The following is a 24,321-nucleotide window of genomic DNA, read 5'->3' as shown; positions in this document are numbered from 1 at the left end:
CCTCTAGGGTTAACCGCTGTAGAGTAGGCAATGATAAAACCCGTTTTTGACGTGTTAACCGCTTTAGAGTAGGCAATGATAGCGTGATTTTCATTGCGTATACGATATAAAACTGGGGTTTAGGGGGGGAGGTACCTAGGTTAGGTTACGTATTTAATATATGCTGTGCTATACCCGAATGTTTGAAGACAAGTGATTTTTCATTGAAGAGACTTCGTGGGGTGGTACTGTGTACTGGGTCCAAGACCATGTTCAGAGAGGTGTCTTTTTTTGGAACCCCCCTCCCCCTAAAAAAATACTTTTGTAACCACACCCCCTATCGACAGGAAATCTTGGATACGGCCCTGACTGGGTCTATTTTTTGTTTCATTTTCCAAAAGATAGGCAAAACAGCAGTGGGTGGAATTAAAAATACCCGAGCACCTTGAACTAAAAAAAAATCTCTCATATTATTTTATGCAAATATGCCAAGTTCGTACTTTTTGTACTTATACTAACATACTTCTACCATACTCTTTTCTAAAAAAAGAATTTGTAAACAAAGATTTACAGAAACTGACTCGGCTTTGTACTTGTATTTGCTTCCGGTGGCTTTGTGCTGCGATGCGCTGTTAGTAGTAGTAGCAGTACTTTCTGTTAAGAAAGATTCATCCTGCAAAAAGCTTTAAATGCCGTTTTAAAATTATGGAGCTTGTACATATGCCCTTTGGTATTTGTCACAACGATCTAAATCGAGAGTAAGTTCAAGAATAGCTTGACGTTGATTTGCCCCTATTCTTGACAACCTGACCGACATGAATTTCGTGTTAAATCCTTTGAAATATTGCCTCATTTCGCCATGCATACTTAATCGTCATTTCTATGGTTTTCTTCCTTCACAAAGCTTGAATGTCAATCAAAAGCAGCAGAATGTATTCAACATTCATAAAAAATTAACTTTCAACTTTATTTTACTTCCGAAAAGGCATTGTTCCATTTTCTTAGATGTGCATTTCCTTTGTTTTACGACGAACTGAGGACATTAAGTTTTTGCGTTTAGATTTACGACGGAAAAAATCTTAAGGAGGTTAAAAGGTCGGCCATAATAGCCATGGCTGCTGGAATAAATTGTTTCTATTGTGTTCGTTTTACTGTTTAGTTTTTTACCCTTTTATTGCAACTTTGAAACTTTGTGAGGGTCACAACTAACCAGGTTACACCCTCTATGTTTTATCGCATCGGTGGTTTTATATCGCAGCCTTCCTTTAAAAATGTAATATCTCTTTTTGAATGATTAATATTTGCAATGTAAAAACCACATATTCTGAACATATCTCTTGATTATGTTGGAAAAAGAATTCGTAAAAAAGAAACGCGGACTCATCAGTGTTATTGTAAACAAAGGAGGACGGAAAACTAGCAAGATTCCATAAAATTCCCATTAAAATACACAATCCGTTTGCGCTATTTGACGTGACTCGTTTATAAGGCCAAGGCCGAAAGGCCCTATCCTCCAAATTCATAACAACCTCCTCTGGCAGATGTGGTGATGATAAGATTAGAGACCCATACCAATTTTAATTTTCTGGATTTATTGTCCAACGTTTTCTTTTTTGGTGGGTGAAGGTCTCTAGTCTGTAGCTATTGTCATGGCTCCAATATTATTCTGAGAAAATACCTCGTTGCTTGCTTGAATAGTTTACTGTATCATATGTATATATATATATATATATATATATATATATATATATATATATATATATATATATATATATATATATATATATATATATATATATATATATATATATATATATATATATATATATATATATATATATATATATATATATATATATATATATATATATATATATATATACTATTATGTAGCACCATTGTTTGTCTATAGACTACATATTACATAAATACTTGCGCAACTTTTGTTTTTAATAAAAAAAAAAAACTACTGTATTTGCGTATCAAAAGACAATGAAAAGTCAATTGCTTCTTACTTATGCTATATTTCTTTTCCATTGATAAAGTCAATGGACAGTTGTATCTAGATGTCACCGACTTCATGTTGTTATGATAAGCCGCCCGCTTTTTAAACTGCTTAATCTGTCCTTTAAATCTGTTCTTCTCTTAGTAAATTCAGCTGAATCCACAATGTCTTCTCCTGCATTTTTCAAATACCTTTGTCAGCTTTTATAAATTGCCTGGAATAAAAAAATTCTTTGTTCGATTAATAGCCTTTAATAGAGAAAATGAAAGAAAAAGAGAAATGAACTAAGAAAAGAAAATTAGCTGCATTAATATCTGAATTAGCTTAATACAAAAAAATAGTTGCTGGAAAAGATTATGTATCATGAGTTGTTTAAGATGCTTCTGACATTTGTTGATTGATATGATGATATGTCTGGGGCAAAAGAAATAAGAAGATAACTAGTCAAGTTTATCTAGTCATTATATTAATTAGGTTTCTAATTATCTATTGTTGTTAACTTTTTTTGCGTAAAGAAAGTGCTATATTCTTTGTGGAAAGTTAGCAGAAAAAGCCTGCCTTCATTTGAAAAAAAACAACAAATTTCCCTTGTTTCTTCAAGTTTCAAGAAACTAGTTTATGTACACTAGGCTATTCAAAATTGAGTAATGAAGACTTAATACTAGGAATTTGAGAAATCGGTGGTAATTTTCTTCATTGTTCATTGGCAATATTCATTGGTTTTGCAAACATGGAGAGGGTACTTTCTACGACACACGCATGGGGGGAAATAAGATGGAAATTCAAAGAGACGACAATAACAGGTGAATCTCACAAAACTATTGAGTATGTATATGCTCATTTTATACTGAGTCAGGATTTATCTTGTTTTGGCACCGATTCAGATCTCGACTTTGACTTAGCGCATTTTGTGTCGACTAGCGACTTCGCGCGTTTTCACGCTGAATAGAGACAGGGCTGACTTTTGGACCGAAGCAGAACTTGTCTCATTTCTTATGAACCGAAACCGGATTTAGTTCGTGACTGTTTTGATTCACGATTAGTATTAGTTTGAAGTGGATATTATTAATTGCATTACTATATTAAATTTTATCATTTATATCAACAAGAAATATATTATACTTTTATTATATCCATATAACTAATATAAATATAAAATACCGAATTTTATATTGGAACTTGACACGATTGTATTGGCACTGAATCAAGACTTACCTCAGTTTTACTCCGACACAGTCCGCTACTTGAACTTAACTCTTTTTGCGTCGAGTCAGGACTAACATCGTTTTTATGCTGAGCTCATTCTTGCATCGAGTCAGGACTTACCATGTTTTTATACATTAAATAAAAGTTCAAATAGGGATAAAATCCTTTTAATAGACAGTGTTTCGCAAACAGTGATAGAAATTTACAAAAAATACCAGATATTTCGGTCACATATGTAGTGAAACACTGTCTATCAAAAGGATTTTATCCCTATTTGAACTTTTATTTATCGTCCTGGAAAGGCAGTGTGGTCTCCGAAATTATCTACGTTTTTATACGTAGTTCGTATTTGCTCTGATTCAGGTTTTTAAACGTTTTTGAACTTTGTCAGGGCTTGTCTGGTTTTTGTATCGATCCACGGCTTAGCTTGTTTTTGTATCACTTCAGTCTGCAGCTCAAACTTAGCCCATTTTTGTGCGACTCAAAACTTTGCACAGCTTTAACAGCGAATCAGTCTTTAGCTTCGACAGGAAACTTTTCTTAACATAACATGAATTATAACATATTCATAACATGGTTCTAGTTTGTACGAGAGGCAGCAGGGATACCTTTCTGATAAAATTTGGCAGTGGAAGGAATCTTTAGGGGGCTCACAAGCCCAACTTGTACCTCCAACCATATATATTTAAATTCTTTGTATGATTCTGGTTTGAATAAGGTCTAATATGATCAACACTTCTACTAAAATGTATATGTGAAAGTAAGGCTCTTGGATAACTTAAAGAACTTCTCTTTTGGGCTACGTGGGCCTTGTCTCTACTCAAGGCCCATTTCTTGGGTCTTTCGATAGTTCTTAGGGATGTGGCTTGATGCGATACCACGGGTGGTTTCTGGGGTAACTGGGAGCAAAAAAATACGGGACGGTGCCTGGCCACCCTCTAATCGCTTTTTACCCTTAACAAATGACAAAGGAATTTCCAATTTTGGTTTAGAGAACCCCTCATGAGCTTTGAGACCACACATTCTATACGAAATGGCAGGGGGGAAAGTTAGTGTGTAAAACCATTTAGTTGAACTAGAACTAGGGATAAGATTTATGACCAAACTGGGGACATGCCCAAGCCATCTTTTCTGTCCTTTCACGATACACGCATTTAGCGGGATCAAACCACATCGTTCATAAGAGTCGTGTCCTTTGATCTAAATTTCAAAAAACCTCCTTAAGCAATATGTATGGGACATTTCTAGTACATCTTTCTCTTCTTTCTATGTGTGCCAATGCCTCTATGGTGTGCTTAGCAGCTTGTTCCTGCAGTTAGAAAAACGTCGTTGGAACTTCGGATTTCATTTGGTATTGGTTTTATTCCTGAACAACATCCTTTCCTAGAAAACGAATAATCTCGACTCTGGGTCTATCATCAATCTGATTTGTTTTGATTAGAAGATAATTAGATCGTAGTTAATTCCCATAAAGGTTTCCTAATCCTTCCCATCTCAATTGGGAGTGATAATTAATTTTCAGGATTTCCCAAGTTTAATAGCCATCATTTTTAAGCCCATGTCTCCGATCAATCGGGAAAAGTACTTTAATCGGGGAACTTAGGCTAAAACTTTTTTGTCCTGGTGAAAATTAATAAGAGCTAGAATTCCAGTTTCAAGGCCCTGTAAAAATCTTTACTCTTTAAAAACGAAACCATCTACTCCTTTCTAGAAATATTTGTTACTTATTAGATTCCTGGTACGTTATAAGGCTTATGGATTAAATATGAGACACTAAAAAAAAAAAAAAAAAAAAAAAAAAAAAAAAAAAAAAAAACTCACAAGATTAATTCTATGGAATTGAAATCTGAAGTATATCCTTCTAAATTCTTGATTATCAGGTTTTTTTATTATTAAATTGAGGGTTGCATGTTTTGAATTATTTGAATTATTTGTAGCCAAATAATAACTTTCATTTTCTTGAATAATTTTTATATCGGCAAGAGGTCATTTAAAAGCGCATGCATTGCGCGAATGTCTCGACTATTTTTGAAAATGATCGATTTATGCTTGAAGAAATGCCCCTCCCAGGTTCTTTGGGCATATGCTGCAGATTAATGATCGGTTACAGAAGCCCATCTAGTGTTCTGGAAAGATCTTTTTTATTCTTGATCTCGAATTTCTGCTAAACTTGTCCTTTTTGTTAAACTTGCGACGGCAAGCATGTCCCAAGTGTCCAATTCTGACAAGTAGGCTACAATTAAAAAAACGGCGTTAATTTGTTGTTTTTTTTATTTAGAGGTTGAACCAACTTGAAAGTCGTACTGGTCACAAACTGCTCGACAGCAAAATGGTCGAATTTTGCGATACAAGTGCTAATCTAATCCTGAAGATTGAAGACATCGAGGGAACTGACTGGAGGTTGAGAAATCAAGCAGAAGAACAAGTAATTATTTACTATACTTTAATGATTTATGTCAGATAAGGCAGTAATGAAAGCTGATATATTACCTTTTTCGAGAAGGGGGGCTTTGGCTGTCTAAACCAAAGCGTATTCCGAGCCATATCTATGATAAAACTAAAAAAAAAAAATTAATCCAAACAATCGAACAAGAAGATAATAAGAACCTTCCCACAAAAATTCAATTCTTTCAACCTTTGATTTAACTTTTTTTTATAAGACATAGAAACATCAGAAGCATTAAACTTTGGAACAACTCTTTGGTCTCTATACCTTATAGCCAAAACCACAAATACTTGCGATAACAAAAATACAAAACTCGTATATCTCAAATATCTTGAATATTAAATAATGGCCGCAAACCTGATCAAATAGTTCGTGGTAGAACTGTTAGTAAGGGGCAACTTGGGTCAATAGTAAACGAACTCCAAAAAACAGAATTTTGATATCAGTAGATACATCGAAAGAATCGGCTTTTTATGCTCATTAATTAAAAAAAAAACTTTCCGAACAATAAGTTTTTCAAAGAAAAATAAAAGCTATTTTAAACTTAAGCTCAGCAGATACAAATACCTGTTAAAATTCAAACTCAAACGACCAGAAATTACTATTAAAGAATAAATGAAACCCAAAACGAACAGAAATTAAATAAAAAATCATAGCAAAAAACATACAACAAGCAAGGCCGTATCCCGGGGGGGGGGGGTTACCCGGTTTGTAACCCCCCCCCCCGAAATTTTTGACCGAGTCTAAAATTAGTAAAACCTAGGTAAAAATCAGTAAAATTAGTCGAAAACTGAGTCAAAATTAGTACCCCCCCCCCGAAAAAGTCAAAAATTAGTACACCCCCCCCCCCGAAAAGAAATCCTGGATCCGTCCTTGACAACAAGTAATAATATAAATGAATAAATAGATCTTAAAGCGATTAATACTTAGATTGAATATCAATATCAAGCTTAAAATGAAAAAAAATATTTTCCTATCGAAGTATAAATGAAACTTAAAACGAACAGAAATTAAATAAACAATCAATGCAAACAAACATACAATAGATATTAATGTAATTTCATAAATAAATCTTAAAACGAGTGAAACCTAAATTGAATATGCAAATCAAGTTTGAAACGAAAAAAATTACTATAAACAAGAGTTTGGGTATCACCTCCTTCTCTCACTGTAAAAGTCTAAAACCTACTGCGTCATTGGCGCTTTACTGAAAACCAATTTTATGACAAATATTTTCTTTTGTGCATAGTATTGAAAATGAACATTCAAAGCATAGTAATAGTTTGGATTACTGAATTTTCAGAAATTAATATGATTATATATCAAAAATTCACTTTAATTTATTATCTCTTTTTAAAGTTGTTCAAGACAAACATAGTTTCACTACAAACAAGTGTTTGGATACTGCCTTCTTTCTAATCTGTAAATAAAAACCAAAAGCCTACTGCGTCATTGGCGCTTTCATTGGCGCTTAACTGAAAACGAATTATATTACAAATATTTTCTTTTCCAGTTCTTACAACATTGAAAATAAAAATACAATTACAGTGAAATAAATTCTTGAACGGATTAATCTTTCAACAATTAATATCATTATACATCAAATATTCAATTTGATTTTGTTTATACTTTCCAAGACTGTTAAATACGCATATAGTTTTCAGTAAAGCGCCAATGACGCAGTAGGTTTTAGACTTTAGACTCGTTTTGATTTTGAATTTTAAAAGGCATTTGTATCTGCTGGGCTTAAGTTTAAAAAGGCCTTTACTTTTCTTTGAAAAACTTATTTTTTGGAAAGTTTTTTTTTTAATAATTTTTGTTCCTTTTTGATTGAAAAAAAGTTTCAAGTTTTTAAAAATTGCTTATTTCAGAATCAAACTTTTTAAAATAAAATAAAATGTTCATCAAAGTATTAAAATTGGTATCAAAGTAACAATATCAACATGAAAAAATGGGTTTGCTTCAAACTCGGAGTTTGCATTATCTGATGTTTGAACTATTTCTAACAAAATGGCTATCTCAAAATTTTTATCGGATGGGTTTGTGGAAAAAGGGCGTGGGAGGGGGCTCATTAACCTTCGGTCTCTTTTGACTCTTTAAAAGTGAACTAAAACTTTCTATTTTCAATCAAATGAGCCCTCTCTGAAGTTTATACGAGTATACCTTCTATATGAACCATATATATCCCCAGAGTATAACTTACAACGCCTGTCCCTGGGCTAATTGCCCTTCGATCTCTATTGACTCTAAAAAATTGAACTAGAACTTTCAATTTTAAATCCATTGAGCCTTCTCTGAAGTTTATACGATCATCCCTTCTAGAAGAACCATATATCCCCCCAGGGCATAACTTACACCGCCTGTCTCCGGCCCTGGGGGGGTTGTGTCAACCCAGAAATTTTAATATCTGATGTTTGAACTATTTTTTATTTGATTTGATTTTATTTATGCATTAAACTTTTTATTTGATGCATTTGGGGAAAAGGGCGTGGAGGGCGTGCATTTGGGGAAGGGGGGGCTAGTTGCCTTCCGATCTATTTTGACTCTTAAAAAGTGAACTTAAACTTACACTTTCCAAACAAATGAGCCCTCTTTGAAGTTTATACGACCATCCCTTCCGTAAGAACCCTAAATGTCCCCAAGTCAGAACTTACAACGCCTGTCCCAGGATCCTGGGGGGTTTTGTCGACGCCGGAGTTTTTGTTATCTAATCTTTGAACTATTTTTAACAAAAAGACTAACTCAAAATTTTTATTTGATCCATTTGGGTAAAAATGGCGTATAGGGGGAGGAGGGTAGTTGCCCTTTGATCTCTTTTGACTCTTAAAAAGTGAACTAAAACTTTCACTTTCCAAACAAATGAGCCCTCTCTGAACTTTGTACGAGCATCTCTTCCAAAAGAACCATATATACCCCCAGTACATAACTTCCAACACCTGTCCCCGGGCCCTGGAGGGTTGTGTCCACACAGGAAATTTTGTTATCTCACCCTTGAACTATTATTAACAAAATGGCCGTCTCAAAGTTTTATTTGATGCATTTGGGGGAAAAAAGACGAGGGGGGACTAGCTGCCCTCCGATCCCTTTTGACTCTTGGAAAGTGAACTACAACTTTTATTTTCCAATCAAATGAGCCCTCCATGAAGTTTATACGAGCATCCCCTCCATAACCACCATATACCCCCAGGGCATAATTTACAACGCTTGCCCCCGGGCCGTGTGGGGCTATGTCAACACCGGTGTTTTTTTCAATCCGAACTTTTAACTATTTATAACAAAATGTCTATCTAAAATTTTTTATCTGAAGCATTTGGGGGAAAAGGGGTGGGGGAGGAGGCTAGCTCCCCTTGATCACTTTTGACTTGTAAAAAGTGAACTAGAACATTCAATTACCAATCAAATGAGCCCTCTTTGAAGTTTATACGAGCATTCTTTCCATAAGAACCATATATGCCCCCCTTGCACAGTTTACAACACCTACCCCCGGGCTCTCTGGGTCTGTGTCGACACCGGTGTTTTTTTTTTTTAATCTGAACCTTGAACTATTTCTAACAAAATGTCTATCTCGAAATTTTTTTTGGGGGGAAAAGGGCGGGGGAGGGCTATTTGCGCTTTGATCACTTGATTTATAGAAAGTGAACTAGAACTTTCAATTTCCAATCAAATGAGCCTTCTTTGAAGTTTATACGCGCATCCCTTCCATATGAATTTTATCTGATGCAATGGCTACCTTAAATTTTCTATCAGATATATTTGTGGGGAAAAGGCTTGGGAGGGGGGGCTAGTTGCCCTCCGATCACCTTTGACTCTTAAAAAGGACCTTAGAACTCTCGATTTCCAAACGAATGAGCCCCCTTTGAAGTTTATACGACGACCCCTTCTATATGAAGTGCCTCTGGGAAAAAATAAATGGAGTGTGGGGGGAGATTAGCTGCCCTCCGATCACTTTTTACTCATAAAAAGTGAATTACAACTTTCAATTTCCAACCAAATGAGCCCTTTATAAAGTTTATACGAGCATCCCTTCTATAACAGCCATATATGCCCCCAGGGCATAACTTGCAGCACCTATCACCGGTCCCCGGGGGCTGTGTCGAAACCGGAGATTTTAATATCTGAACTTTGAATTATTTTTAACAAAATGTCTATCTCAAAATTTTTATCTGATGCATTTGGGGGAAAAGGGGTGGGGGAGGAGGCTAACTCCCCTTTGATCACTTTTGACAAAAAGTGAGCTAGAACTTTCAATTACCTATCAAATGAACCCTCTTTGAAGTTTATACGAGCATTCTTTCCATAAGAACCTTATATGCCCCCAGGGCACAGCTTACTACGCCTACCCCCGGGCTGTGTGGGGCTGTGTCTACACCGGTGTTTTTTTTAATCTGAACCTTGAAATATTTCTAACAAAATGTCTATCTGAAAATTTTTATCTGATACATTTGGGGAAAAGGGCGGGGGAAGGGGCAGTTGCCCTATGATCACTTTTGATTTATAGAAAGTGAACTAGATCTTCCAATTTTCAATCAAATGAGCCCTCTTTGAAGTTTATACGAGCATCCTTTCCATAAGAATTTTATCTGATGCAATGGCTTTCTCAAATTTTCTATCAGATATATTTGTGGAAAAAAGGCCTGGGAGGGGGGCGGGGGTTAGTTGCCCACTGATCACCTTTGACTCTTAAAAAGGGCCTTAGAACTCTCGATTTCCAATCGAATGAGCTCCCTTTACAGTTTATACGACGACCCCTTCTATATGAAGTGCCTCAAGGAAAAAAATGAATGGAGTATGGGGGAGGTTAGCTGCCTTCCGATCACTTTTTACTCATAAAAAGTGAATTACAACTTTCAATTTCCAACCAAATGAGCCCTTTATGACGTTTAAACGAGCATCCCTTCCATAACAGCCATATATGCCCCTAGGGCATAACTTATAACGCCTACCCCCGGGCCTTGGGGGGCTATGTCGAAACCGGAGTTTTTAATATCTGATCTTTGAACTATTTTTAACAAAATGTCTATCTCAAAATTTTCATCCAATGCATTTAGGGCGTGGAGGGACGGGGGCTAGTTGCTCTCCGATCTCTTTTGAATCTTGAAAAATGAACGAGAACTTTCAATTTCCATTCAAATGAATCCTCTCCGAAGTTTATACGAGCATACCTTTTGACTATTAAAAAGTGAGATCGAACTTTCAATTTCCAATCAAATGAGCCCTCTCTGAAGTTTATACGAGCATCCCTTTCATAAGAACCATATATGCCCCTTGGCATAACTTACCACGCCTGCCCCCGGGCCCTGGGGGGTTGTGACGACACCTGAGTTTTTGTTATCTGACTTTTGAGAAATTTTTAAATTAAGGGCTATCTCAAAATTTTTGTTGGAGTTATTTGGAGAAACAGGGGCGTGTGGGGAGGGGGGCTAGTTGCTCTCCAATCTCTTTTGACTCTACAAAACTGAACTACAACTTTCAATTTCCAATCAAATGAACCCTCTGAAGTTTTTATGAGCATCCCTTCAGTTGTAACCATATATTCCCCCAGGGCATAACTTACAACGCCTGCCCTCGGGCCCTGAGGGGTTGTGTAAACCCTGGAGTATTCGTTATATAGTCTTTGAACTATTTAAAAAAAAAATGGCTATCTCAAAGTTCCTATTGGATGGGTTTAAGGAAAAAGGGCGTGGAGGAGGGGGGTTAGATGCCCTCCACTCTCTTTTGACTCTTAAAAAGTGAACTAGAATTTTCAATTTCCAATCAAATGAGCTCTCTTTGACGTTAATAAGAGCATCCCTTACAATAAGACCCATATATGCCCCCAAGGCATAATTTACAACGCCTGCCCCCGGGTCCTGGAGGGTTGTGTTGACACCTGAATTTTTGTTATATGATCTTAGAACTATTTTAACAAAGTAGCTATCTAAAATTTTTTATCGGATGCATTTGGGAAAGAGGGTTTGGGGGTGAGCTGGTTACCCTCCGATATCTTTTGACGCTTAAAAAGTGAACTGGACCTTTCAATTTCTAATCAAATGAGCCCTATCTGAAGTTTTTACGAGCATTCCTTCCATAAGAACAATATATGCCCCCAGTGTATGCCTTATAAACCTTGCCCTGAAGACTGTGGGGGGAGTGTCCGGCTAAAACATAAAATTTACAGAACATTCACCTACGTTGAACAAAATGGTTCTCTCAAAAGTTTGATTGGATAGGTTTGGTGAAATGGTTGGCGTGGAACGGTTATTAGGTGCCTTCCAATCACTTTCGACTATTAATAAGTAAACGACCCATTTAAATTCTCAATCGAATGATCCTGGTCTGAAGTTTCTACGACAACACCTTCAGTAAAAACTTTAGATGCCCCCAGGACATAACTGAAAACCCGTGCCCTGAGGTCTGTGGGGGTATGTGGTCTACAAACAGACCAATTCTAAAGACATATCAAATCCTTTTAACTACTGGCTCGCTCTAAATTTTGAGTGGAGGGGGGTGGGGCACAGGTGGGGGGGAGAGTGTAGCCAAATACTTTTGACTATTAATAAGGGCACGAGCCCTTTAAATTTTCAATGGAATGAGTCCCTTTTGAAGTTTCTACGATAAAGCCTTCTATAAAATCTTATATGCCCCCAGGGCATAACTGAAACCCCTTGCCCTGAGGGCTGTGGGGGAATGTCCTCCTCAAAAACGTAATTTCTATCAGAAAATCAAATACGCCTAACAAAATGGCTATCTCAAAATTTTGATTGGATGTGTTTGGGGACCTGGTGGGCGTGGAAGGAGTGTTAGTTGCCTTCCAATGACTTTTGACCCTTAAAAAGGTCACTAGAACTCTCGATTTCCAATCAAATGAGCCCCCTTTGAAGCTTCGACAACGACCCCTTCCATATGAAGTGCCTTTGGAAGAAAAAATAATAAATAAATAATAACACATTGGAACCGTCTGGCCTTTACTATAGGCAACGCTGTAGCGTTGCCTCTGATTGATCGCCCCCTCATCATTTCCTGAAAGTTCCCAATTCAAACACTCAGTTATTCCTCAGTTACGCCCTTTTGACAACTCATATACACAAAATTTATTTTGATTTAGTTCAATACTCCCCTCAACATTATATAAAATGATCACCTGAATGTCTTTCTTCTTATTGGATATTAAAGTTTAAGCATGCCCATCTTATTCAATAACAAATGATGCATTTAAAAAATAAAGAATTGCAAAATTACAGCCCTTACTCCGAGGGCTTAGGGGGAGTGGAAATCACCAAAGAACATAGTTACTGGACCTATAAATTATGCCGAAAACCGGATAATATAATCATTTTACTTACTGCTCAGTTTCCAATCCAATGAGCTTCTTTCGAAGTTTCCATTACAAATCTTTTTATACGACAGGCCTCGGTGAAAAAAAAAACGAAAAAGAAGTATAAAGAATAAATGATACATTGTGGACCCCGTTCTCGTTAATTAGGCAGAGTTATCACTGCCTATAATATTTTAGTCATCACATCCGGGGGGATATTTTTTGGGAAATGAACATACAAAAAAAGAATAGTATTTTTAATTAGGCATAGCTAGACTTGGCTCATATAATTTATATCTATACCTTGATTTAGCCTGTTCCTTTGCATTTTGTGCTTATATATCTCAAACATGTTTTGTGCTTCAGCGGCTGCAGTGAACGGTCCCTGTGTAAGCATTTTGTGGTTCTCCTTCATCCACAATTCGTGAGCCATTTTGAATTAAAAAATGGGGTCAATGGGCCTTTTTTTCTAAATATGATAGATGAAAATCAGGACCTCCACAAAATCTCCCTGAAAGTTGTGACCATAGACGAGAATTATGTCACATTACATACTTCTTGTCTGTTGCTATGACTTGTTCCCCCAGTCCTTTCTGAATTTTTAACCTCAACCAATTGATATTCGGCAACGCTGCATGATAAAGCGGAAGTTTCACTTTCAGACATCTAAAATATGCTTGAATCAAAATTGGAAATGGATAATAGTATGACCCTTCTATATAATTTTTTCTTTTTGGGTTGGGTATCCACTGTAGTATTAAAATGATAGGGCCGTTATTTTGCACTAAAATCTTACATCTAAGATCTAAGATATCATATCTTTCTACTAATATTTCCGTTCTTTTAACTCAACTTTGTTCTAAGATCTTAAAGCTCACAGATGTTACCAAAAAATGCAAAGGATGCCATATTTATACCATATAGAACAATGATGAGAGAACTTTGATGATATGCTCATCATTGTTCTTAGACTTCTGATCAGAGCAGAATGATGAAAGATGTTTGACCAACGATACTTTAAAGCCCAGTACCCACTAGCGCCCAAAGAACCCAAATTCATTAATACTTTAGCGCCCAGCGCCCAGACCCCCTATTTCTCAACTGGAAAAATATATACTACCATTACATTTATCTCAGAAAATTTATAGTACATTTCTTTTTTAAATGGAGATTTAGAAAAGTAACATATATAAAGTTAGCAAATGCCAGACTATGCGGGTATACACAAAAGACTTCTACTACTCACACAAATATATTCAATTTATGTCAGCAAGGCATTGTGTCGGCAAGGTGAAAATGACAAAGAGAGATCATTATCAATTACAGGAGGGGAGATTTGACTTCTGTCGGCAAATGCATTTCACAAAGAGGCAATTTGCTTGTTACAAATATTTGAGATATGTCATTCAGTGTTGGCTCCTGACAAATTAAAATACTTGCATTATATACATGCGGGCTTTGGCCTTGCTTGACCCCGCTCAGGCTTATTATGCCATATACAATATTTTTATTAAGTGAAAAACATTTTACAAAATATTTACCATAAAATTTTATAGGTACCCCACTGTTAAAAGACTTTGTGACTTTTTATTTAACAAAACAAGTTGCCCAGTGACCAAGAACCCAAACAAAGATAGACCATATCAAGTTACAGGAGGGGAGATTTGACTTCTGTCGGCAAAAGAATTTCACAGAGACGTATCATGTTACAGGAAAGATCAACTTTAGATGTTACAAATATTCAAAATATTTCATTCAGTGTTGGGTCACATAGACATATTACTAAATAAACACCAAATCGCATGGGAATTTGCAAGTTTGCAAGTTCCTTGCACTTTTTCTTCTTCGCCTCCTGTACACGAGTGAATTTTGACATTTGATTTCATTGAGATTTTGAGAAGTGTTATTTCATGTTTCAAGAAAAGACTTGGTGACAAGCTGAATTTGCGCTTCCACAGGCATGTTATTTTTATAAGATGCTTCTTTCTGATATTATCTTAGGTGTAGAGATTTTAAGGGGAATTTTCAACAGGTTGGAATTGTCTAGAGTATCTTTCCGTTGGGGGAGGGGGGTTTCCACGGGAGAAATTTTCTCCGGGATCAACGTGATACGAGGAGGGGGATATTTGTGGAAAAACTTTTCCACAGAGAAGGGGATTTTCGGCATGATTTAAAATCAAACAGATATTCTTTCATATGAAAGTGCACTACAAAAACATTCATCCGAAATTGACTGTATGAAACTTTATTGGTGGAGGGGGGACTATTGTATAGGAGACGAACGGGCCATGGAGTGGGAGCCAAATTTCCTACTATTATTTCTTAACAATCAGAAATCAAATAAAAAAAAATTTTTTTTCAACTGAAAGTAAGAATAACCAGCAAAACTTAAAACGAACAGAAATTATTAAGTATATGGGGGGGGGGGGGTGCCGCCCTTCTAAAAAAATTCCGGTTTACGTGTAAGTTTTCGTTTTTTCTCTATTTCTTTAAAGAAAAAAAAAAAAAAAAAGGGTCATTTAATTGTAATAAAAATCCTTTTAAAATATTATAGAAAAGTCAAAATTTAGTGTAAAGAAAAAGGTATTGAGACAGGAGCAATCCCCCTCATGTAAGCAATGATTTCTGTTTGTTTTAAATTTTGATGTTGCTTCTTACTATCAGGTGAAAACACTTTTTTTAAAATTTAATTATATGCCAAAGATACACAATCATAAAAGAAATACATTAAAGAAAATAGCTAAAGGTTGTTTTGTGTACCCAGCTGACTGATCGTATTTCAAACAATAGGCCATATGAAAAGTATGGTTCAATACCGCTATCTAGGGCTATAATGAAAAAAAGGTTGAGGTGCCTAAGGAACATTTTGCGGATGAAGAATGAGAGATTGCCGAAGATTGTTCTTTTCGGCCAACTGTCTAAGGCTAAGCGGAAAGCAGGTCGTCCTGGTCTGGGGTGGGAGGACGTCATAAAGAAAGTATTTAAAGGAAATGGGAACTTCGTGGGTGGGTGTAAAAAGGTAGGCTTTGAATAGATTTGGATGGACGAGGAGGGTGCAGACCTGTGCGGGCTTGATGTAGATTGATATTGTGATTAGTTGTTAGTAGTAGTACTAGCGTTAAATATACGTTATAAAAAGGTTAATGTGTAGAAACATAAATGTGAATTATCACAAAAAAACATACAGACTAAACTCTTCCCTCTGTAGTGAATGAAGGTTATTCATTCTTCTAAAATATTTTTGTCAAAGTTCGTGTATTTCCTTTAGTCTGTAAAAATTACTATTATCGCCAATTCGTTTTTCAAAGAAGATTATCAAGCTGTTTCATACTAAACCTTGTATTTATTTTAAATAATGAATCTATGTTGGGTGCTGACAAATTAAAATTTTTGTATCACATACCTGCGGACTTTTGCCTCGCTTGTGCTTATTATGCCACATACAGTGTTTTTATTAAGTAAAAACAATGTCCTAAAGATTTACCATAAAATGCAATATGTGCCCCATTGTTACAGGACTTTGTGACTTTTTTTTATTTAACAAAACCAGTTTTTTTTTAATGCCCAAGTAATGACATTTAATGTGTAAACAGGCCAAGGAATTAGAACGAGGTTTCTTTTCATGTCAAAACTGGGAGTACTCTCATCAGACAGATAAAACACTTCAAACGAGATGTCACTCGACAAAATTCGGAGCCCAAACTCAATTAGTTTAGAACCGAGGCGATTTTCAGGATACTTTTTGAGGGATTAAACCATGTCTGCTTGACTAGTAGCTCATGTGAAAGCCCATTTATTGCTTATTCATAGTCCATATGTTGTCTCGCGTTTAAGAGTCTTGAATTCAATTTACGCCCCACCGAGGGTTTTTTTCTAAATAATTAAAAATGATTGTATTACAAAAAACGGGCATTGGCCTTGCTTTGGCTTTTTATGACATATACAGTGCCCCATTGTTACAGCTTTCTGACTTTCTCATTTAATAAAATTACTATTTTCTTTATAATAAAAGAATAAATAAAACAATTAAATAAACCAATTTTTTCAACTGAAAATAAAGCGCAACGTTAAAACTCGATACAAACAGAAATTATTCTGTATGTGAATGGGTTGTCTCCTTCCATACGTTGCTCTTTGCGCTAAAGTTTATCGCAAATTTTTAAAAAGCCTCCTACTCATATTAAACGGCCCTTGTCTTTTATGACTCAGTGGATATACAAATCTGTTCTTTTGTTGCAAGCAAGGGCCTTGTTTGGTGGCGGATAGGAGCAGTTCCCTTCATAAATATTTGGAGTCTATTCGAATAGGGACCCTTCGTGCCCCTCTTCAGTAAAAATGCTGGAGCAGGAGCCCCTGGTTGCAAGTTACAATTGTGGTTTCGTCAAAATGTAAGAGATCAAGAATTGCCTACATCTGATTTCAGTGTTATTGTTTCCTTTTCGTTTGTCAGTTTAAATTTTTTTTCTAATTTTATCTATTTTCTGTTGAAGACGAAAAAAGAAAATTTTGTGATAACATTATGGACTCTTTTGTTCATGTTTATCTGCTGGGAGGGGGAGTATACGGTGAGGGTCCCTTGTAAATCTCCAAACAAGAGTTTTGGATCAGAATTATTACAATGATACATTTTTATACTTCAAAGCTTTTCAACTTTAGAAGGGGCACAAAAGGTGCCAGTATTTTTGCTATTTGGCACTTACGGATGGCAAAACTGATTAAAGTCATGTAGATATGAGCAATAGCTTTCAAATCAACCATTAAACATCTTTCTAAGAAGTTCTGGCAGACGACTAGCCCCTAGCTTTTTCACTTAAGACATGGTATCAATAGTGTCATTTATAGTGCCATTTGGCAGTTGCAGGTGGCGGAATTCAGAAATAAAACGTAGGTATGAGAAAGAGATCTAATTTGAGCTAGTAAATTTGTGTATACGATGTTTTTGTCCCCCGCTAGCCGCCCCCCCTTGAGCAATGGTACAATATGTGCCTCTTTTGTGACATATGGCACTTCCAAACAGTGGACTTTATAAAAAGCACGTACATGTGAGACACATCTTTCACATGAGCGATTAAGAATCTCTCTATTATGTTCTGGTAAACCGCTAGCCCTGGGAAAAAAAGGGAGACAGATCAGTGCTACCCATGCAAAAAAGTCATTTTCCTTGGTGTTCAAGGTGGGGGACTGTAATTATCCTACAAAAGGTTTTTGGCCATGTTGATTCCAATGATGCACTTTTTATTTTGATTTGACGCCATCTTCAAGGGGTTTCAGGCTCTTTTTCAAAGTAACTATACATTTCTTTTCACAATAAACTTTAACTTCTGAGATTAACCGAAACAATAGTTACCAGCCCTGATTCAGTATTAAATTGCAATTTTTTCTCAACAGACCGTTTTTTTTGAAAACACGTTTTTCAGTTTTTGATTACTATGGGCTGTGGTTCATTCTCTACTAGGTTGCAGCTGCCACTGCAGCCCTGATGACCAAATGTTTATACATTGGGTGAGGAAGACCTTGGTACATGTTTATTGCTGGGGAAATTACATTATAGCGAAAAATATTTAATTTGAGAAGCCTACTTTTTATGTTTCTGTGATGAGGTGCATAACTGACAGGGTTGCCCAGGGGATGTACCAAAGTACTATTTGAACTCTTTTTAATCAAAGGAGTACAAATTGAATAATTTCTGTGAAAGTAGCTATTTTTATATACTCTATGTTAAAAACAGTGTTTGTCTAGATTTCCTGGAAATATTTAAAAAACGATCAGAAATAAAAAAAGAAGTTATTCCAGCTGAAATTAAGGAGCAACATTAAAACTTAAAACGAACTAAAATTAAGTCTCATATGAAAGGGAAAGCTCTTCATCAACACCTCCCTCTTTGCGCGTAAGTGTTTTAGTACTTTTAAAACAAGCTTCTTATTGTTCCAATTAAACGAAAACAGTGTTTCAGGAGTCGTTCTTAAAGATTTGTTACAGAATTCAAAATTTATCTTAAATTTTTGTTTTTTTGTAATATCAACCACTCCCCCCCCAAATCAGTACTAATTTATTTTATGTTAAATTTTCAAGTCTTATACTTTTATACAAAGGTGAAAATTTATTAATTAAAGATAATTTCCCTGGATCGGTGGGAGAGGGTGGGGGGTGGTTCAGGTGAGAGCCAAAGGTCGAGTTAGTGGGTCTTTTAATTATGATGAACGAAAGGACTATCTCAAAATTTGGGTCAGACGATTTTGCGAAAAAATTGGGTGGGAGATGGGCCTAGTTACCCTCCAATTTTTTTGGTCACTTAACAAGTGCACTAGAACTTTTAATTTGCGTTCGAATTAGCCCTCTCACGATATTCTAGAACCACTGGGTCGATATGATCACCCCTGGGGAAAAAATAAACAATAAAAAAACGAATAAACACGCATCCGTGATCTTTCTTCTGGCAAAACATACAACCGTCCGTATGTTTGCAGAAAGAAGCTTGAAAACTGTAGGAGAAGTGTTGTCTGATTCTCGCATTCTTAGTGTATGATGTTAATTAAGAGTCTTTGACTGATATGGGATGTGTCCCCCTTTTTTTCAAAAACATTGAAAAATTTTCAGGATTTTAGTATTTCATGGGTAAGACTAAACTTATTGAAAATTATAGATTTTAAATAAGCATAATAAGAAAATTACTTTTATATATCTTGGATTATAAAAATTCCAATTTTGTAGAGTATTGAGCCGGGCTGAACCTGACTTACAGTTCTTTATCCAGACCTGTTTGATTATAAATAGTTGACAGTTAGAAATATGTTAATTGAAAAAATGGTAAAAGATGTCAAAATGAGTTAATTTTCGATTATAGAAAACCTAGGTATCGAACGGGCAACCCCCCCCCCCCATCCCCCTTCGATTCTTTGCCACTATGGATTTGAAAAGAAAATGTTTGAGCTACACTTTTATTGAAAAATTATTTTTTTATATTCAGTAAAAAAAATTTAAATGGTCAATTCTCCCCCTCCTCTTGAACTGGGAAGGTAGACTTTTTGCTCCCTGTCGTCTATAATTTTGGTATTCAACATCACTTCCAGGCACTTAAGGAGAATCTGGGGGCTAATTATTCCGGAGATGACTTTGGAAACCAATATATAGCAATTTTTTGTTTAAAATTATAAAATTATAATATAAGTTATTTTTTTATTAAATTAGTTTATTTCAATTATCTGTGAATTATTTTTATTATTATTTATTGAAAAAAAAAAAAATAACTATAAAATATAGAAAAAGGCCTAAGCCTAGCTAAATGGTAATGGGTTTGGTTAATTGAAAATTAAGCGCAATATTTATTATTTCTATATTTAAATATTGGAGGTAATATGTTAAAAGTAGAATAGACAATACTTAGTTTGTTTTTTTTAAAATTATAAAAAAGATTTTAAGAATTGGAATGAAAGTCTGATAACGAATATTATAGTACCAGAACCTACAGTGATGACAGTTGGCTAAATATAACTCTGGAGCATGAGCGCTCCGAAAAACATAGCTAGACTTGGTAGATGTTTTCTAGAGAAAGTGCCGACGGGCACGACCCCTCTTAACTTCTTTCTTATTGGTCTTCCGCGCTTGTATCAAATCTATAAAATGCTTTCCCATAAACTTGGGAATATTAAATTAGAAACAAAAGCGCAAAGATGTGATTTCGTTCTTAAACATTGAGTTTGTTTTGTGTTCAAGAAAATGGCGTCATTTTTTTCGACCGTGGGAGACCGTTGCCAGAACAAGAATTCCAGCTGGATTTGTTAATCTCGGGACTATATGTTACATACACATGTCCTTACAACTGAGATTTAGCATAATAAATTAACTTATTAGTGCATACCAAATAGTTAAATCAAGAAATAAAATAAATGTAGACTAAAATATTCGCATTTGCGCTATTTTATTAATTTTGTCCCGACTAACATAAATGTCTTTTGACTCCAAACTATGATTTCACTCTCAGTTTGAGAACCGCCAACTGTCCACCGTTTTGTGTAAATCAGTGCCAAGGATGGCAGAACTGTGTTCCGTCTTGCTAAGCATAGTTTTATAATACTTGTTAATCTTGTTACGCCTCACATTGTTTCCATATTTTTTTATATTCTGCCTCCAAGCGACTAAATCATGCCCTTTTCCTTATAAATTTTTATCGCCCTTTAAATATTTATCTTTTTACAAAACATATGTATTTTATTTTTTTCCAAAGTAAATTAATATTAAAAAATGGGGGGGGGGGGAATATGGTAACTTTTTAATGCAATTCTTAAAACAGGAAAAACTACACAAAATTTTAATGCAATGTGGGTCAACTTTTTCTTTAAAATTTATATGTGATTCAAGAAACCTTAAGCAGAACACGTGTTTATAGAATTGATGATATAACTGTCTTGGGGAAATGGGAATCAGAAGAACTAGGTTTATGATACTAGAAAAGTGGAACTTGGACAATTTTAATACAGCAGAACGAGTTTCTAAGAACCTTGAAAATAATTTTATATGCGGATTTCTGAAGTGTTACAAGTAGTTCCTCTCGTGCAGTACATCTGTAAAGTTTTTCTCTTGCGTTTTTATTAAAACGATGTATATAGACTTTGTAGAATATATGAATTGTTTTTATTGAATAAATACTTCTTCTATCCCCTCCCACATGAACATTTAGCTCTGAAAGATTTTGCTAAACGCTTACCATCATACACATAACAATATTAGATGATCCGCGAATACTCAGACATCACAAGGAAGGAGGGGTAAAAGTTTAAAGTTTTTTTAATAGTGCTGGGAAAATTGGCGCCCCCTTGATTGAAAATTCCCTGTACTCATAACAAATTATTCTCAGGAAAGATCCTCCCACATAGCCACCTCCCCTGACCCCCCCCCCCACCACCCCCACCATCACCACCAGAAAAGAAATCCCTGCTGGAAACGTATGTATACTTCCGAATAGCCAATATTATATGTAAGAAATGGACGAAGTTCGTAATTTGCAGCCCTTCCCCTTGGGACTGTGGGGGATTAAGTCATCCTCAAAGACATAGCTATTAGATTTTTCTACTATACTGAACAAATTGGTTATCTCAAAATTTTGATGGGGTGACTTTCGGAAATAAATTAGCATGAGAGGGGGCCTACTTGCTCTCCATTTTTTCTTTCTCTAAAAAAGGCAATAGAACCTACTCTAGAACCACTGGGTCAATACGATCACCCCTGGAAAAAAAAACACATACATATCCGTAATCTTTCTTCTGGCAAAAATACAAAATTCCATAATGTTTGTAGATAGGAGTTTGAAACCTCGACTGCTTTATTCCATGATATTTCTAATCTGAATAGGTGATTTTCATGAATTTATATTGGATATGTTTTACAGAATTTTTTTTTAGTTTGAGTGCCATCGACGCTCTTTAATGCGCTTGTAAATTCTTTTATTCTTTAAATCAAATGATTATAAAAATATCAATAATCAGCATAACAAAAAATAAAAAGCATCTCAAGCTATTCATAGTCATACATTAACGGCTATTTCAGTAACTCATTATACAATACAAATTATATTAAAAATATGGGCAGAAAAATCAAAAGCTTAAAGTCATTAAACATCATAAAAATAGTGGATTTATTTATCAGGTAACGTCTTGTTGTCACCTAGTATTACTCGAAGTGAAGAACATAACCATAATAGGAACTCTGGAAATCCAGTTACTTCTCTCTATGAAACGGAGGATTTTAAGTTGTGATACATATTCTAAAGCGAGTTTGCAGTTCTAATACTAGTAAGATCCCTTCACTTCGAACTTGTCTACAAAACAATCATGAAGTGTCCTTTTAAGATCAAAAACTACAGTCAATCATTGAACTGAGCTCATTGTGTAGAAGTGATGCAAAATAAAAAAAAAATAATAACAAACTGAAAATGTTTTACTTTTATACTGTTAAAAGTCTCCTTAAAAGGTTTAATTTTACCGTAAAAAAACTCCTATATTATTTTGTGTATTTAGTAAAGTGCTAGTTTTCTGAAATCATACAAAAAGAAAGAAACATCACCAATTGAGTTGTCTGTATTATTTTTATTGTTATATGTTATATAGGCTGTGAATTAATAATTTGTGTTCGTTTTAAGTTTCAACTTCGCTCTTTACTTCCCTTGGAAAAACCTTAATTTTAAATTAATAATAATAAAAGTGCTATTTTAAAAATGTATCAAGCTAACAACGAGGAGTCTTATTCTCCCCTTGGTTAAGGGCCCCCATTTGTTGAAAGATTTCACTAAAAAAGGACTCAAATGAGAAGAGTATTTGTTTTCTGAAACTGTTTTTTCGTATTTTTTTTTTAAGCTAAATGACGGTGTCACATACACAACATTTAGTGACTCATACTGGACAGGTCATGAACAGCAGTAATTACTAGAGTGAAAATGTAGTTTCACTTATTAACAAATTTCGGAAGGCTCTGGGTCGGCATATTCTTGTAATTTATATGGTTTGATAATTGTCCCAGTCTTTATGGTACGGAAAATTTATGTAATTCAAATGTGAGAATGCATTTTTTCAGTAGAATATGGGAACGACAGGTTTCTGGAGACCTTGGGGATTTGTGTAGTCTTACAAATAGAAACTGGGAATGACAGCTGGGAAGAGATTTTAAAATAAAGGGCTCAGCTATTGAAGTTATTTATATATTTTTTTTTGCCAATAAATTACGAAAAATAATGATTTTATGGTACTTACGCATTATATCTTAACCACCGCTATGAAATATTACAGGAAACAAGTCAAATGGGCATCTTTCAATGGATCTTTCAATGGAGGATGGGTCCTGGGGGGAAGGAATATTTCTATGAAGGAGGCGCCGGATTTCTCATAATTATTTAAAAAACGATCAGAAATTAAATTGAAAAAAGAACAAGTTTTTTCAAATAAAATTAAGTAGAAGCTTTAAAACTTAAAAATAGAAGAAGTTATGATTTATATGCATGGTTACCCCCCTATTCAATAACTAAAAATTTAAGATACATTTTTTTTTTTTTTTTTCAAACGATAGGTAGAATTAAAATGGGAGGTTTTAACCCGGGGGTTTTGATTAAAATAAAAATATAAAGTTATATTAAAGCTAGAGGTCTTGACTTGGGGGTGACCCTCCTCAGATACGTAATAATTTCTTTTCGTTTGAAGTTTTATCGGTGATCCTCAATTTCATTTGAAAAAATTCTTTTTTTAATTCATTAGTGGTAAAATTGAACTCGGCCAGTATGTGTCTCTAAGCCACATATTTGACATTAAAAAAAAAACAACAGAATGGATTACACGTTTAGCTAAGACTCCATGGTGGAGAATGTTTTAAAATAACTAGAAATATCAATTATACGAGTAATATTTT

General features: G+C 35.1%; 1 protein-coding gene across 3 annotated transcripts in view; it reads left to right on the top strand.

The window, feature by feature from the left end:
* Positions 1 to 24,321, top strand: part of LOC148945303 (netrin receptor UNC5C-like) — a 282,310-nt gene that overhangs the window by 206,409 nt on the left and 51,580 nt on the right. For all 3 annotated transcript variants that reach the window (XM_089098698.1, XM_089098696.1, XM_089098697.1), the window contains one exon: positions 5,469 to 5,615. In XM_089098698.1, the coding sequence (XP_088954824.1) occupies positions 5,469 to 5,615 (147 nt within the window). The remainder of the gene's footprint in view (positions 1 to 5,468; positions 5,616 to 24,321) is intronic.

The sequence above is a fragment of the Artemia sp. Qi Xiang Cuo genome, chromosome 13 (genome assembly GCF_049724085.1).
Source record: "Artemia sp. Qi Xiang Cuo chromosome 13, ASM4972408v1, whole genome shotgun sequence".
In the NCBI taxonomy this organism is placed as follows: domain Eukaryota; kingdom Metazoa; phylum Arthropoda; class Branchiopoda; order Anostraca; family Artemiidae; genus Artemia; species Artemia sp. Qi Xiang Cuo.
Note: the sequence above shows the minus strand (reverse complement) of the source record. Positions and strands in the feature narration are given on the sequence as shown.